This window comes from Microcaecilia unicolor, chromosome 1 (assembly GCF_901765095.1).
Source record: "Microcaecilia unicolor chromosome 1, aMicUni1.1, whole genome shotgun sequence".
Taxonomy (NCBI): Eukaryota; Metazoa; Chordata; class Amphibia; order Gymnophiona; family Siphonopidae; genus Microcaecilia; species Microcaecilia unicolor.
In genome coordinates, this window is record NC_044031.1 from 71,993,614 (window position 1) to 72,011,695 (window position 18,082).

The 18,082-nt window shown below is 40.7% G+C and overlaps 1 protein-coding gene across 2 annotated transcripts in view; it reads left to right on the top strand.

Moving 5' to 3' along the window:
• Window positions 1–18,082, top strand: part of ACTR3B (actin related protein 3B) — a 136,050-nt gene that overhangs the window by 60,742 nt on the left and 57,226 nt on the right. For both annotated transcript variants that reach the window (XM_030198436.1, XM_030198426.1), the window contains exons 6-7: window positions 4,941–5,048; window positions 12,531–12,674. In XM_030198436.1, coding sequence (XP_030054296.1) covers window positions 4,941–5,048; window positions 12,531–12,674 — 252 coding nt within the window. The remainder of the gene's footprint in view (window positions 1–4,940; window positions 5,049–12,530; window positions 12,675–18,082) is intronic.

Sequence of the window (18,082 nt, forward strand, 5' to 3'; positions counted from 1 at the left end):
AGTCTATTGTACTGTATGGGAGATCTGGGTTACATATTCAATAGACTTTTTAAACCACATTCTGACTTCTGGCTGCATTTGGTCCTTGGTTGAAGTCTACCAGTCCATCCCTTCTGTGTTCAAAGCAATGGTGTCCAACTCTTAACCATGTTATAAACAATCCCACATTATATGATACAGGAGCTATTTGTGTTTGTGGGTGCATGTGTATATATGTTTGTGCTTCCTATATCCCTCTTCATGTATAAGCACATAAACCAACACACATCAATTTTACACACACTTTATACCTCCTGCCACCCTACCATGACACATTTCACCAGGCCTCCATCTACTGTGTACCATACACAAATGTACCTTACTGCTAGTGGAGGAAAGGGAAATACAACATAAAACAGAAGAACAAAGTCCCTCACAAAAAGCGATACAGCAAACACAGCAAAGGTGACTAAAAAAAGAAAGGGCTAGATGATGTACAAAACATACAAATTTTCTGGATCCTGATCCAAGATGGCGGCGTGAGTAGAAGCACCCGCGGGAGCTCCTGAACCCTGCTCGAAATTTGCGCAACTGAGTTTCCTCAAACCCGAAATGGGTAAGAGGAAAGGGAAGTCTAGCTTGCCTGTCTCCACGGGCAAGGTCGATCCCCCTCCGCTGCGTCAGACAACGTTACAGGAATCAGGCCTTCGAGTGCTTGGAACCGGAGGTAACACTTTGGGTGGTCCGGGAGATTTTGGAGACCGGAGCGCAGAGGGAATCTCTTTGAGCCCTCCCCAGATAACAGTCCCCCCAAGACCGGGGGTTGAGGCGAAGACAACGAGGGAATGCTTAGCAGAATCCGGAAGTTGGTCCCCTGCAGGCGCGGCTGGAGACCCCGTTGCTTCTTCGATGCCGATGAGAACAACAGCCCAGACAGGTGTGCTGTCTGAAGGGAAGCCCGGCGAATCCCCGTGGAATCTTGGAGGGTTGACTAAACCACTGACTGTTACACTTGAATTATTATGGGAAGCAATTCAAGGTTTGAATACCAACCTCCAGCAAATTTCAGGTATATTGAGGGGAGAGGTGACTGAACTAAAGCAAGCTCAAATAGTAGTAAAATCTGAAATTGTAGAACAGAAGACCAAAATGGAGACTTTTGATAAAGATTTAGTAGCAGTGAACTCTTCAACTTTAATGTTGATAAAAAATAGCAATTTCCAGCAGCGAAAAATAGAATAGCTTGAAAATCAGATAAGAGGCAATAATCTACGATTTCTTAATTTTCCTAAAGCCCCCCTCACCCCGGCTTTAGATATGCTTAAAAAATATTTTTCAGAGGTATTAGGTATTCCCCTTGAGGGACTACCGCCTATTACCAGGACTCAATATATTTCCGGAGCTGGTCTGAGTAAGTTGCCTATAAAGCCCCAATCTGATGTTAATCTGACAGAATTTTTAGAGCAATCTTTGGAGGTAGTGACTGAAAGAACTACACTGCTGGTTACATTTGCTTTACAACTGGATCGGGACAATATATTTAAACTTTATTTCAGACACATGAACTCTCCTTTTCTTGGATCAAAAATACAGATATTTCCAGATTTTTGTAGAGAGACTCAAAGAAGAAGAAAGCAGTTTTTGACGTTAAAAGAGAGGGTTCTCCGATTAGGAGGATCCTTTATATTAAAGTTTCCTTGCAAATGTTATATTTCTTTGAATGCTGTTAATTACATTTATTTTGACCCAGGGAAGTTAATTGAGTTTATTTCAACTAAAGAATAATTGCTGTGAATTCCTTGATTGCTAGCGCTTAACCTGGTTGTGATACTGAAGGTTCTATCTACTCTCTCTCTCTCTATATATATATATATTTTTTTTCTTCCTTTACTTTTTTGTAATTTCCTAGATCTTGGGTCAATATTTGTGGACTAAATAAGAAGATGTTTTTGCCTTTTTGAAATATCCAGTTTTTACTTTAATGTGTGAAGTGTGTATCTATGTATTATTGCATAAATGTAAATTTAATAACTCATAAATAAAAATAAAAAAAAAACATACAAATTTTCTTTTTTAGTGTCACCTTTGCTGGAAAGGGAAATACATCATATACTGTAAAAAGACATGTGATAACCCAAGTTTTCAAGTGCAGAAATACTAAGTGCAAAAGCTGTATAAAGAAGTTGAGCTTTGTTACAGCCCCCTTTGGATGCATGAGACAGATGCATTTCCTTGACATAGGGGAATATTAAAGTAAATATTTCTTTTCTTTTTCTTTTTTTTACCTGGTTGTTTCCTCTGGCTCCTTTGGCACTTCAGTTCACTCAGAACCAGTTCTTATATCTGGTACCATGAGCTTTCATTTACAGCTACTTAGTGATCATTTCCCTATTTAATATTCTCCCCTCTCAACATACCTTATCTTATCGTTGTAGTGATAGTTCTGGGCTGGGGCTACTGCTAACCAGGGCTTCTTCCAGAAACCTGCAGTCCTGGGCCCTGAATATGGTCACTAGATGGCGCCCTGAAGTGAGGATTATGACTTCCTTTGCAGCATCACCAGATTCAGCTGATTTATGAAGTGGATGACCTGACAGGAATTGAAGTAGGGGACCACCTTCTGCATAGCAGTGTACAGCACTTGAACAGCAAAGCTGTAAGGCAAAGAAGATGAGGACTTAGAAAGTTTTGAATATCTAGGACCTTTAACATTGTTACAGAGTCAACCCATCTAGGACCCAACACAGCCGTGTTTCAGCGTGTGAGCCTATCTCAGGGGTCAACAAAAACCTGTAAACATATGTCAGCAGGATTGCTGGTAGCAAAGGTTGATAAAATGAGATCCCGTGTTAAATAGATCGCAGTGTCCGTATTATAAACAAGGCAAAGTGCTCTGCTGTATAAAGAAAATGCTCCAATGAAAAACCACCTGAGCCACTGGAATGGTCCTATAAATTCTTTTCTAGCTTTAGAGCGGCCATTTTAGAAAGGACATTCAAGTTGGTACTTGCATGTGGACTGCCATTTCTCGTGTATTTTAGAACAGGCTATACATTTTTTTATTTTCTTTCCCTCCTACACATGTAAGATACAAAGGCTCAGTCTGGTATCAATTTTTTCCAATTAAGGTTAACAATTATTTTTATTTGTGACATTTATATCCTGCATTTAGCCCGAGTAGAACTCAGGTTCAATGTGGCTTACATAACAATTAGAAAAGCATGAACATGTTCAATTCAAAATATATTAACAGAAAGTAAAATACATCATATCATGTTAGACCAGTCTTGAGTTAGGAACAGATGTAATTAAATACTTAGGACCCTGTTTACTAAGGCGTGCTAATGTTTTTAATGTGCTAAAAATTAGTGCGTGCTAAAAATGCTAGCGCACATACAGTACAGCTTAGTAAACATTGCCCTTAGGGGCCCTTTTACTAAGCTGTGTAGGCACCTATGTAAACCCAATGCACGCCAATTTGGAGTTATCGCATGGCTACCGGTGGCCCATGCGGTAATTTCATTTTTGATGTGCATCCACTATGCATGCCAGAAAATATATTTTATTTTCTGCCACGTGGCAAAATCAGTTGGTAACTTTGACTTGACGCGCATAGGTGATTACTGCAGGTTAATGTGAGAGACCTTACTGCTAAGTCAATGGCTCTCAGTAAGGTCTCAGACTCGAAATGGATGTGCGCCAATTTTTATTTTGCAACACGTCCTTTTTTGGCCGCAAAAAAGACCTTTTTTGCAGGTGTGCTGAAAAATGGATCTGCGCACATCTAATACATGAGTCTACACCAGTGCAGTAAAAGAACCCCTTAAAGGCTAGACTGAAGAAGTGAGTTTTCAATAGACTTCGGAATAACAAATAATCATTGGCAGATTCTCTTCTAAAATGCATGAGAAATGGACATCCATGTCCCAGTTATTTCCAGCATGAACATTAATTTTATAAACTAAAATGTCTAAACTATTAATGGGGCAAAACAAGGGACATGGACATCATTGTGGCAGTATAAGAATGTCCATGTTATAAAATAGCCACGTGGACCTTTAATGGTTAGAGTAGTGGGCTGTGAACCAGAGGACCCTGGTTCAAATCCTAGTGTTTTGTCATTAAAAAAAAATAGTAATTCCTGGGACAGACAAATGCCTACTGTGACTTTCTTTAATCCCTCCAGTGGAGAACTGCTCAATTGGGCTTGTTTACTCTTTTCAAAAATACTAGGACTAGGGGGCACACAATGAAGCTACAAAGTAGTAAATTTAAAATGAATCAGAGAAAATATTAAACTCTCTGGAATTCATTGCCAGAGAATGTAGTAAAAGCAGTTAGCTTAGTGGGGTTTAAAACAGGTTTGGATAACGCCCTAAAAGTCCATAAGCCATTATTAAAATGGAATTGGGGAAAATCCACCGCTTATTTCTAGGATAAGCAGCATACAAAATATTGTACTGTTTTGGGATCTTGCCAGGTACTTGTGACCTGGATTGGCCATTGTTGGAAACAGGATGCTGGTCTTGATGGACCTTCGGTCTGTCCCAGTATGGCAATATTTATGTTCTTATGAAGCACCTTCTGTAACCTGGATGTGCCAGATACCAACAGCCATCTTTTTGAATGAAGACATCCCTTGCCCTTCTAGAATTGCAGTTTGATGTCCATATTTTGAACCCTCCCTAGTCTTGCCCAAAACATGCCCAGACTACGCCCCCTTGCCATAAGGATGTATTGCAGTTTTAGATGTCCATACCCCGGCTTTATAAAGTCATAGTTTGGATGTTCATGCAATATGGATGTCCAAATACTTGTAAGGACCTTAGTATTTTGTATGTTCTGCAACTCATCATGCTAACTTGTGAAATGCAGATTTTTGCTTGGAAATGGTATGTTGAAAGTACTGCAAACTTTTTTCATCTCTGTGCTGATAATAATAGTGTCTGTTTTATATCTAGGCTGTGTTGGCCTTAGCAGCTTCATGGACTTCACGCCAAGTTGGAGAAAGAACATTGACAGGAATAGTAATAGATAGTGGTGATGGTGTAACTCATGTCATTCCAGTTGTAAGTATGGAAGTTAACATCTAAATGTTTCTTTTTAGCACAAAAATTGTGACATTCTATCCACAATTACTCAATTCTTTTAGATTTATGGTATTTTCTTACATGAATATTTGATGCTGTTGTTGAATGAGAATACATTAGCTTAGTGTTTTTTCTTTTGGCCCTGAGAGAGATTGTCTATGACACCATTCGTCGTTCAGTTTTCTCAGTCCAAGGCCCAGAACTTTGGAATACACTGCCCCAGCATCTTAAACTGCAATGCATCGTTTAGTGCTTCAAGTCTCATTTAAAAACCTTTCTCTTGCAGGATGCTTTCCAATAAACATTACTCTTTTTTTTCCTTTCTATAAGCATGGAGGCACTAGATGTGAATCATAATTGCATAGCTTTCTTCCCTCTGTGTTACGCCCTCCCCAGCTATCCTATCATGAGTTATGTAATTCTTCCCTCATTCCCTCCTATTTTGATTTCTTTTGTTTTTGTCTTTCCCCAATTATTTTAGCCTGTGCACCACTCAGGTGGCTTCTTTGATGAGCGGGATAGAAAGCGTTTAATAAACTTGGAAACTTTTAATCTGCTGGAAGCGTACCATTTCTAGATCCAAAATACTTCAGCTAGAGTAATTTTTAGGCTAAGTAAGTTCAGTAGTGTATCTTATATTGCTACATTGCGTTGGCTTCCTGTTAATGAGCGTAATCCCCGGGTGTCTATATATTGTGCCTTAGTTTCTATGTTAAAATCAAAAGTGTATTATATAACAGTGCATGTAAGTAATTGGTTAACTAGCTAATTAGTGCTGTCAATTGGATGTTAAGTAATTATCAGCACTAATTGGCATTAAGGTTTGCGCACACAATCACTCAGTGTATTCTGTAACATGGTATGCTTAAATTCTAAGTTGCTCATTTGGTATGGTATGGGCATGGTATGGGCATTTCTAAAATCTATGCGCTTTGTTATAGAATACACCCGCTCTGCGCCTAATTCAGATGTTGGAATTTATGCCATGTAAGCGTAAATAGCCACGACTAAATTTGGTGACGTGGAGAGGCGCTCGATGTATTCTATGTACCGTGTGGAAAGTTAAGCCTATTCTATAAAATATAGGTGTACTTTAAAGAATACGCCTAGGCATATATTTTTTTTATGCATGGAATTTTCAGGCGCCATATATAGAATCTAACCCATTATGTTTAAAACAGCCTGCCTGATATTTCAAATTTTATATGGAACTGCGCCTGCAGTGTTGATAGATTTGTATTTGTTTTTTTTATTGTCGTTTTCTCTTTGTCTACGGAATTTGCTGTTGTTTCGACCCCTTTCTTTAAAAGGGGTCCATTTTACCAGGCTGGCTAGTTCTTTATTTTCCCTAGCTGTGGTATAGTTTTGGAATTCTCTACTGTGCAGTATTAAAGTGACTAAATTGTGATGTTTTTGTTTAGGAGTTCTTAAATCCTTATTTTTGCAGTATTCTTTGAATATTAGATATTCTACTTGTATTGTCATTTTTTGCATGTTGGAAGAGGGATACTTATTCTAATTTTGTGTGGATATTCTGGACGTTGATGTTCTAAATTTGTAAGCCGCATTGAACCCTTATTAGGGGATATAGCAGGTAGCAAAAGCTACATTGGCATTTGATTCTTTGTACAAAAATATCTTTAAAAGCAATAGAAGCATCTTTGAAATGAATTTTCATGGATAAACTGATGTTTACCTGTTGGAAAAAAATCCCTTTCAAAACTGCCCTTCTCTTTCTGAAGGGAAGAGTATTGATACTCTCAGTGGTGTGACCTAGACAGGGGTGTAATTAGGGTAGGCTTGTAAAGTATATTTGGCAACTAAGGTTTAATCCCAAAAAATGCAGGGTCATGAACTTGGGTCCCAAAAATCCGAGGGAACGGTACAGTATAGGGGGTGTAGTGCTTCAGTGTGCGAAGGAAGAGCGGGACTTGGGGGTGATTGTGTCAGACAACCTTAAAGCTTTCAAACAGGTAGAAAAAGCGATGGCCAAAGCCAGAAGGATGTTTGGGTGCATAAAGAGAGGCATGACCAGCAGGAAAAAGGAGGTGATAGTGCCATTGTATAAGTTTCTGGTGAGGCCTTATTTGGAGTACTGCATGCAGTTCTGGAGACCGCACCTACAGAAAGATATAAACAGGATGGAGTCGGTCCAGAGGGCGGCTACGAAATTAGTAAGCAGTCTTGAATGCAAAAATTATAGGGACAGGCTTATGAACCTCAACATGTATACTCTGGAAGAGAGGAGGGAGAGAGGAGACATGATAGAAATGTTTAAATATCTCAAGGGCCTATAGTTTTGCCTTAAAACAGCTGCCACCCTAGGCGACCATCATGCTTGCCTAATGGTTAAGGTGGGACCTCTTGTGTTGAACAAATATAATATATTAGTGCCTGGCAGATAATCCATTTTTCTTCTGTACTAATAATGGCTAACAAAACTCCAGAGTTTCTTCTTCAACAGATTCAGTAACTACTTTGGGACTTTCTGAGGAAGATTGCTAAATGTAAGGGCTTAGATACCAAAGTCTTATTTTTCATTTCCACATGTCTCCAGGTAGTCTGCTCCAAGGGTCCTATTGACACCAATTAATTAAGTCTCAGCTGTCAGCTTCCTTGTTCCTTGGAGGGAATTAATTTGTTTTTGTACCTCGTCTGGCCTTTGTTTTGTTGTTATTTGTAGATTAAAATCATTGAAGTTCAGAGAAGAAGCTGCTCATCTGCTTTAGTTGATAGTTTGGTGTTTTCCTATAACTATGAATTAACATTTTTCTGGTTTTGGGGGCTTACTTTAGCAGGACCTTTGCTGTATCTTATTCAAGGGGAAGGCAATGATGAAAGTCCTCGTGGAGACTGCAGTAGGTTCCTGTGAGACTGCAAGCTTATTTTCAAAGGATAATTCCTCTTGCAGTTTCCCTTTGAGAACCTGGCCACTGCATGGAACAGGAGTACAAGGCAACTGCATTCTTCCATCAATAAGCAGGATTGAGTCGGGCACATACGTGAGGGATGTCTAGCAATGCAGACCCTTCTCATGCCCTGCAGTCTCAGCTTTGTTTCTTCTGCTCTAGTGATTTGACACAAGTGAAAGTCAGAATTTCATCCTTGCTTGAAATGTGGCAGAACCAGACTCCGCCCTTTCTGCCTCGCCTCACCCTGTGCTTGGAATAAACTCCCATCTTCAAATCCTTGCTCAAAGTCCACCTCTTCAATGTCGCTTTCGGCACCTAACCATTGTACCTCTATCCAAGAAATCTAGACTGCCTCAATCTTGATTGACTGTACTTTTTGTCCTTTAGATTGTAAGCCCCTTTGAGCAGGGACTGTCCTTCTTTGTTAATTGTACAGCGCTGCGCAACCCTGGTAGCGCTTTAGAAATGTTAAATAGTAGTAGTAGTAGAAAGTTCTAGATCTTTGGTGCTCATTCTAAGTGTCTGCATCATCTGGGCCTGGACTGTGCTCAGAAGAAGTGCAAGCGTTGTTTTAGAATGTGTCTTAGAGCAAGATGAAATAGTCAGAATTGACATTGTGATCATTTGGAGGCAGAGAAGCATTTCCTCCAAAGAAAAAGCAGGAAATCAGAAGAGTTAAATTCACACAGTTATCGGTGATCCCTGTGTTTGCAAGTCATGAATTGTCCATGGAATGTTTTTTTTGCATCTGGGCATGGATCATGATCTCCACACAGTAGTTGCCTAGGGTGATCGCAGACTGTCTCTGAACAGAGAAAAGCTGACCCCTAATTCCTCCAAGCCTACAGAACACCAGCCAAAGCCAAGAAGGAGTGTGATTGCATCCACTCCCTCATTGTGCTTTGAAGGGCATAAGCACAACAATGCAGTTTTGCCTCTGGCCGAGAAACAGCACTTGAATTCCTCTAAACACCTATCTTCTCAGCGCAGATAACTTTTCCCCTTGTACAGCAGAATCATCGGACATATCATGGGATCTATTCAGCACAGCCTTCATGCAACAGATTACTCCTTCTCAGATGCTGGTCACAATCAATAATGAGCCCTTGTCATCAGTATTGGTGCCCCTTCTGGAACAACTGCATACATTCCTACAAATATAAGTTCATTAAGTGGTGATAAGGATTACTATAGAGACTTATCTATCAGGAGCATACATAGAAACATGACGGCAGATAAAGGCCATATGACCCATCCAGAAAAAGGCTCTCTTCCTGTACATAAATGCCCTTGAGATATTTAAACGTCTCTATCATGTCTCCTCTTTCTCATCATATACATGTTGAGGATCATAAGCCTGTCCCTATAATTTTTGCGTTCAAGACCACTTACTAATTTTGTAGCCGCTCTCTGGACCAACTCCATCCTGTTTATATCTTTCTGTAGGTGCGGTCTCCAGAACTGCACCCAGTACTCCAAATGGGGCCTCACTAGAGACTTATGCAATGGCACTATCACCTCCTTTTTCCTGCTGGTCATGCCTCTCTTTATGCACCCAAGCATCCTTCTGGCCTTGACCGTCGCTTTTTCTACCTGTTTGGAAGCTTTAAGGTCATCAGACACATCACCTCCAAGTCCTGCTCGTCCTTCATACACTGAAGCACTTCACCCCCTATACTGTACCATTCCCTCGCATTCTTGCGACCCAAATTCATGACCCTGCATTTTTTGGGATTAAACCTTAGTTGCAAAATATCGGTCCATTCTTCCAGCTTTGCTAGGTCCTTTCTCATGTCATTCACGCCCTCCAGGGTGTCCACCCTGTTGCAGAGTTTGGTATCATCTGCAAAGAGACAAACCTTACTAGACAGCCCTTCCGCAATTTCACTCACAAAGACTTTAAAAACAGCTGGCCCTAGGACCGATCCCTGCGCTACTCCACTGACGATATCCTTTTCATTCAGAGGTACTTTCCCATTTGACGGAAGTTACCCCTGTGCATAGTGAAGCTAGATCTTCTCAAGTCCTTATAGTATCTTTGCTATCTGCATCTTACTTGGAGCAGGAGCCAATGTATTTGCTTCCACCATCCCCTCCAGATACCATCGATTCTCCTACTGAAGAAGCTGACAAGTATTCTATAGGTTTTCTATCTGACCATTTCCACCCTTGGCCAGGAATGAGTCCCATATGAGGACTGTGGGAGGCGGGACTGGTGGTTTGGAGGCGGGGATAGTGCTGGGCAGACTTATACGGTCTGTACCAGAACCGGAGGCAGGGCTGGTGGTTGGGAGGCGGGGATAGTGCTGGGCAGACTTATACGGTCTGTGCCCAGAAAAGGACAGGTACAAATCCAGGTAAGGTATACACAAAAAGTAGCACATGTGAGTTTATCTTGTTGGGCAGACTGGATGGACCGCGCAGGTCTTTTTCTGCAGTCATCTGCTATGTTACTATGTTACTATGTTACCCGCCTGGGGTTACCCCACGGCCACTTAGAGGGTCTATCCCCAGTACAGCTCAGGTCTGCCTGTACCTGCTGCTTGTGCTGTACATTAGCATCCTCCTTCCACCGACTGGGTCACAATCGTCTCTGGGCGAGTATCCCTCTCTCAAATTATCCCTAGTGATTTCTAGGTTACTAGAGCCACACTCCCACAGTTCCCAGAAAGCACTCACAGACCCAACACATAAACTACCAAGATTCTTTATCAGTCCAGACAAAGAGGCAATAAACTAAATTGTTTATTGTCTTAAAAATTGAACAGTGTACAAAATATGTGCAATCAGCAAACAATAACAGGCAACTGAAATATGGATCAATTATAATGCTAACTAAACATTTGTTTACTTTCTAAAATGTATCTGGAAAGATCATGATGTATAGCTGCTCATAAGTTATCAAATATAACTGTTTACAGGGCCTTAGCAAGAGATCTGTTTCTTTCATCTTCCTGGCTAAGACTGGAACAAAAGCCAGTACTCTCCAAATGAAAATGAGCTCCTGGGCCAATCAGAGCCCAGAACAAGAAAATTTCAAACATATACTGCTTCTTGCTTCCTGCTTGTCTGCTAAAGCAAAAGAAAAGAACATTTGTTTCTTTGTAACAACTTTCCAGCAGAGAAACACCACCTGCTGGCCAAATAGGACAAATACACCATAATTAATGCAGGAAAATATCCAATACATTTTACAGGCTCAAAACACACTGTTTCTTCACACCTTCCCCCCGTTAAGAGAAGCCATAGACTGTGGCCTCTATAGACCATTGATCGGGTCGCGATAGTCCAGGGTCAGAGTGGTTCTGGCTCTTCCTTTCTGGAGAGGCCATTAGCGTTACCATGTTCAACTCCCTTCCAGTGCTTATAAGAGAGGTTTTTACCACACTCAGTACATGCTAACAGTTTTAATCCTGTATGCTTCATTTTGTGAATACTGAGGAGTATCTTCTGACAAAAGCTTTTACCACATTCAGCACATGTGGATAGATTTACTCCTATGTGTATTCTGTGCTGCTTTATTAGCTGTGATTTATGAATAAAGCTTTTCCTACATTCAGTGCATGTAAATGTTTTCTTTCCTGAATGGATTCTATGCAGCTTTGACAATAATATCTGGCAACTGAAACTTTTCTTACATTCTGTACTTGAAACTGGTCTCTCTACTGGGTGAAATTTTGCATTCGTTGTGAAGCTTTCTTCCTGGTTGAAGCTACTGTCATAACCAGGACATGAAGATATTCTATTATCAGTGTTTTGAGTGTCTTGAGCTTTTCCCATATTCTATACTTGTACATAATCCAGTTTCTTTACTATTTTTCAGGTGCTGCATTAGCGCCTTTTTCATACTGCAATCTTTCTCATTCTTAGAACATGTAAAATGTGTGTGTTTTTATACATATTTCCTGTTGTTGTAGTTCTCCCTTTTGACTGAAGGTTTTTTCACAGTCTGCATTTTTAAATAGTCTCTCTTCAGTGTCAGATCTCTCTGGTAAGGTCTCTGCTAGGAGGTCAGGTATGGGGCTCACTATCTTGACACTGTTCTTGTAGGCTGCACACAGCTAGCACCATAGCTGAGCGATTTGCATAGGCCTTTAACATATTTACATGAAAGGTATGCTGCTCTCTCCCTTGAAAGTCCATAGATATTCTGCTATCTAAGAGTCAAGCTGGCGTTATTAAGAACGGATGGCCCTTGAAACAGCCCTGGGGGGTGAAACATGATCATTTTGGGCGAGTGTCTCCTCGTCTGACTTATACTCTGCCTAAGATAAGTACAAGTATAAAGAGTTTGATGTTTAAATCTGGCAGATCTGAATGAACAATCCAGTAGTGTGGTGAAGTAAATATGTCAAAATAGATTTAGAAGTATTGGATTAATGAACCTCTTGAGAATCGATGACGAGGTGGGTGCAGACGAACCTTGCATTTAAAATTATATACATGTAAGGAGCACCGCTGAGGTTTTCAGGGCTCAGTGAAAATTTGGAGTGGGAGCGAACTGAAACTTACAATTGTATTTTTGTAAGCATTTGTTTTTATTTTTCAGGCAGAAGGTTATGTAATTGGAAGCTGCATCAAACATATCCCTATTGCAGGGAGAGATATTACATATTTCATTCAACAACTCTTAAGGGAGAGGGAGGTGGGAATTCCTCCTGAGCAATCTTTGGAGACGGCAAAAGCCGTGAAGGTAAAAACTGTTGTGAAATGCTTCGAAGTATTGAATTGGCTTACTGTTAGTATTTCTTTAGCTTGCATCATACTGTTTTTGTTTTGGCTGGCCTCTGCCCTTAAATTTTGTTTGCTTATTGCCCGCAGATGTAAGGTTTTTGTTGTTGTTTTTTTTTTGGTGGTCTATAACATTCTTGAATAGGCTGTACCATGGGCTATGTCTAAATTTTGTGTGTATGTAATAAACCAAGATCACCACTAGAGTGTGGAATACATGACTTTTTTGTGCAGCTGGTGCACACGGCTTTCTAGTTTAGTCAGCCTTCAGTTTTGTGGACCATACCATATTAATCAAAAGACTTCGCGCTGTAGGGATAATAAAATAGTATATTGCTGGTTCCACTCATACCTCACAAAACAAATGAAGAGGGGCATAATCGAAAGCGATGCCCAAGTTTTGTTGAGGACGTCCTTGCAAAACTTCCCGATGGAGGGGCGGGGAAACCCATATTATCGAAACAAGATGGACGTCCATATTTCGTTTCAATAATACGGTCGGGGATGCCCAAATCTTGAAATTTTGGTCATCCTTAGAGATGGTTGGCCCAAGTCCCACCTTCGCTATGCCTCCGATACTCCCCCTTGAACTTTGGCCGACCCTGCGATGGAAAGCAGTTGGGGACGTCCAAAATCGGCTTTCGATTATATCGATTTGGAATACCCTGGGAGAAGGATGTCCATCTTCCAATTTGTGTTGAAAGATGGACGTCCTTCTCTTTCGAAAATGAGCCTGATATTGTCCAATGGAAAAACTCATCCTCTGCAGAGTTTCTCAAGTGTGAGAGCTGCCTATCTTCCAGCAGCTGGACATGACAGATGTCCCAGCAACACTGAAGCGGCTTGCCAAGCATGTCTTGTGTGGATTCTATGGTCTTGAACATGCCTTGGCCTTAGACATCCTGATCCAAAACCTCTGTGAGAAGGAGGAAGATATATTGGAACTGCTGAAGTTTGTCCGCAATCAGCTATGTACTGTTCTGAATATACTGAAGGGGGGGGGGGGAGGCAAATTTATAAAGTGCAGGATGAGGTTAGAGACGACTGTAGATGACTAACCAAACGTCATTATTACTACTTCATCAACTACAGCCTTCTAGTCAATATAGTAAAGTACAAACCAGATCACATGAGAAGGTGGATTGAAACAGGTAAGAGAGATTCCACCAACCATGCCTCCTTCAAGTGTCCTAACTGCTCCAATACTTTTACGGATTTGGAAGCTAATCAGCTCTTTGATCCTATGACAGGAACGTTCTGTTGCACATTCTATCAGACTGAAGTGGAGAAGGATGAGTCAGTTATGCTCAAAAAAGATGCACGGGTGCATGTGGCAAGGTTTAATGAGCAGATTGAGCTGTTGTGACAAACAGAAGATATTAACCTGTCATATGAAATCCTTGAACCAGAAACTACAGAGATCCTGCATGATTTTTAAGATTTGACATGGAATCGCTCCTGCCTATATGATTAATTTATTTGATTTTTCATGTGTCTTCCGCAAACATTCTTTACGATCTTTGAACCAGCAACGTTTTCCAGATTCCAAAGGGATAAGATCAAAAAGACTTTTTAATTTTCTCTTTCCTTTTTGGACAGCTAAAGCTTGGAGTGTATTATCAGAGAATTTATCAGAGAATTTAAGAACAGAGTATAATTTTATACTGTTTAGGAAAATGATAAAAACTACTCCTTTTTGTGAATGTCACTTCTGAACTGATGTAATCTAGATTTTATTTACAAAACTTTTTTTTTTTGTATGATCCTAGGTTGTTTTTTTACCTATCTGCTCTTGATTGTGATCTGCTTTGAACTCATTGGGTATTAGCAGAATACAAGAACAGATTGTAATATAATTTAATTACTTAGTGCCAATGCTTGTACTCTGCCTCTAACACTGACATGAATATTAGTGCAGGACCTGGAAAAAAATGCTCAATTTTTATGTTGGGTATAGTGCGTGAGAAAGTCCCATGTTAGCATAAAGTAAGCCCGGATTTTGCCATAGTTTCATAAAAAGGCCCTTAAGGTATCTATTTTATAAAATGAAAAGTAGGCACCTACTTTTCTTTAGAAAATAGTAGTGTAACTGGCTAATAACGTGCCTTTATTTACGACAGAATCTCTTACACCGGGGTCGGTGTAAATGTCCATAAGTAGATGTTGTCAAGAGGATGCATAAATCATTGTAATTTATACTGTACATGCATAGTTGTAGGGTCTCTCTATGCTCCACTCAGTCAGCCCCACCCACTGTCAAAGTGCGTGCCATGTAGACAGAGCGTGTGCTTTACACTGGTTGGTATTTTATAAGAGGTCATTTACACACCTATGTGGCCACTTACATGTATAAATAACTAAAATACTCAAAAGTATGTGTCATGTTAGCACCTAAAACTAGGTGGATTGCAATATAATTAATCCAATACAGCTAACAAGATCTCATACAATATATGTATGTAAACATATATACACATAAAAAGCTTATGTTAAAAATGTCAATAAATAAAAATATGCCTGATGTTCAAAGCAATTTAAGTGGACATGAGAGGCTCCGGCCTACTTAAATTGCTTGGGGCTGCCCAACTGCTGATATTCAGTGGCACTTAAGCAGGCAGTACGTCTGAATATCAGCTCTTGACTGGCCATATCCAAAGTGGGCAGGTCAGGGGCAGAGTTGGGGAGGAGATGCAGGTGCTGGCAATATTTAGTGCCGGTACCTGCATAGCTAACCAAGCGAATTTAAGACAGCTCAAAAGCTGAATATTGGACAGCACCCTCATAACCCTAAATATGGTGCTGTAGTCTCTACGATCCCCCCCCAACCCCCCTGAAACAACCCCTCTCCTTCCAATCTTTCTCCCTCCAGCCTGCATCATCAAGACCCTCCTCCCCCCCAGCTTGTGATCCTAGCTGAATATTGGCCATGACCCACTGCCAGTGCTGGTGCGATTACCACTAGATAGTGCCGGTACTGGAGATGACTTGGCATTTAATTTCTTGGGCTAATTTAGCTGGCAAAGGTCAGCTTTTTAAAAAACAAACCACTGACTGCTGCTGGCTAGATAGTTCCTATAAAATACAATAAGCATCTCATCAAACAACATGAATTGTCAAAAATTCATAATGAATAAGAAGCATGAAACACTTTTAGCTGTTTTGTCAAATATTTCTTGAATAACTTATATATATATATATATTTATTTATTTCCAACCTTCTATATCACTTAAATCAAGCGGTTTACAAAAAACAAACATAATATGTATAAAATACAAATTAAAAAGATAAACACAAAAAACTTAAAGCACCAATTCTGCTAATAATACATAAACTATTACAATGCTGCTCAAAACTGTCTTAGTCAAGGTTATAAAAAAAGACCTTAGACTATTACAGTGCCACAGATAACTGTCTCAGCAAAAGTTACATAAGTGCCTCAACAAATAAGGAAGCCTTTAAGAATCTTTTAAACTGTGAAACCTCTGCACAATGACGTAAGTGCCCCTTCAATGAATACCACAAAGAAATTCCAGCTATGGAGAAAGCTGAAAACCTGGTTTTTCCGAAAACATCTCAAGCCAACATGCTCACACAGCCATAATCAAACCAGAAAAACATATACATTTCTGGTTCTGTTATGGCTTTGAGGTAGATTTTTTATTTATTTTATTTTTATTACATTTGTACCCTGCGCTTTCCCACTCAAGGCGGCAGGCAATGGAGGGTTAAGTGACTTGCCCAGAGTCACAAGGAGCTGCCTGTGCCGGGAATTGAACTCAGTTCCTCAGTTCCCCAGGACCAAAGTCCACCACCCTATCCACTAGGCCACTCCTCCACTGGTTTCAAGCTCATCATGTTCATCTTTAAGTAACATTTTTGAAACAAATGTCCCAGGGAAAAACGTAGATAAGCCATAGGGAGGTCTGTCTGGCAGCATTCCTAGTAAATTGGCCACATTGACATCCCAGCAGTGCAGAGGGGCAGCCTGGTGGTAAGTGGAGTGGACTTCACATAAAGTGACACAGGTGCAAATCCCACCTAAACCCCTTCATATTGTACTGTGAGCCCTCCAGGGCTAACCTACTGTATCTAAAGGTCCTCCACTACAATAGCCCTCAGGCTTGAGGTCACTTACATAGTAACATAGTAGATGACGGCAGAAAAAGACCTGCATGGTCCATCCAGTCTGCCTAAGATAAACTCATATGTGTATACCTTACCTTGAATCTGTACCTTACCTTGAATCTGTACCTGTCCCCCTCAGGGCACAGACCGCACAAGTCTGCCCAGCAGTATTTCCCGCCTCCCAACCACCAGTCCCGCCTCCCATCACCGGCTCTGGCACAGACCGTACAAGTCTGCCCTCCCCCATCCCAGCCTCCCAACCACCAACCCCTCTTCCCCCCACCTGCTCCGCTTATATATTTAGGTACAGGAGATATTTCTGTGTTCCAGGAGGGCTCACATACTTGTACTGAAAAGAAAGAGTTAAAATGGGAATTGTACCTGAGCCCCGTTGTTTACTGTCCAGTCCACTGACCACTAGGGTACTCCAGCCACTTGCTTGTTGCTTCCTTAGGAATGGCCATAATATCTGGAGCTGTCATAGAGCCTGGTATCTATTGTCACTATTAATTTTGGGGGTGGGGGGGGGGGGGGAGTCAGTGGCTACTGATGGATTAAGAGGGGGTCATGCCTTAATCCCTCCAGTGGTCAGCTGGTAAGGTAGGACACCTTTTTCTTAGTCATGACTAAAACAGGTTTAGATAAAAATGTACTACTTTTTTTTCCTGTTCCCTGGGATACATGACAGACCTCATAGGCCTGCCAGCCAGAAATACAGCAAGATCAGCACGAACATACCTAAATTTTCACTACCCAAGTTGCAAAGGACTCAAATACAAATCAACGTATGCATCCAGCTTCTCCTATTTAAACGCTCAACTGTGGGATGCACTGCCAAAAATAGTAAAAACAACGTAAGACCACCTAATTTTCCAGAAAGAATTAAATACAAACCTATTCAGAAAGGCATATCCCACCGACCCAACATAAAAACCTAAGTACCTGCAACACAACAAAACCAAAGATCATAATGGACACACCCCAACTCTCCCTCTTCCTCTCTAATGTTCCCCCAATGTATCTACTATACATGAACCTTATTCTACCACTATTACACCTTGTATTTGTTCATACCGGAACTGGCAAACACCATTATGGTACTAAGTAAGCCACATTGAGCCTGCAAATAGGTGGGAAAATGTGGGATACAAATGTAACAAATAAATAAATAAATTATCACAGAAAAATGTCCAGATTTAAAGCCCGCCCAAAGCATGCCCCCTTGCAATTTAGACGAACTGCAG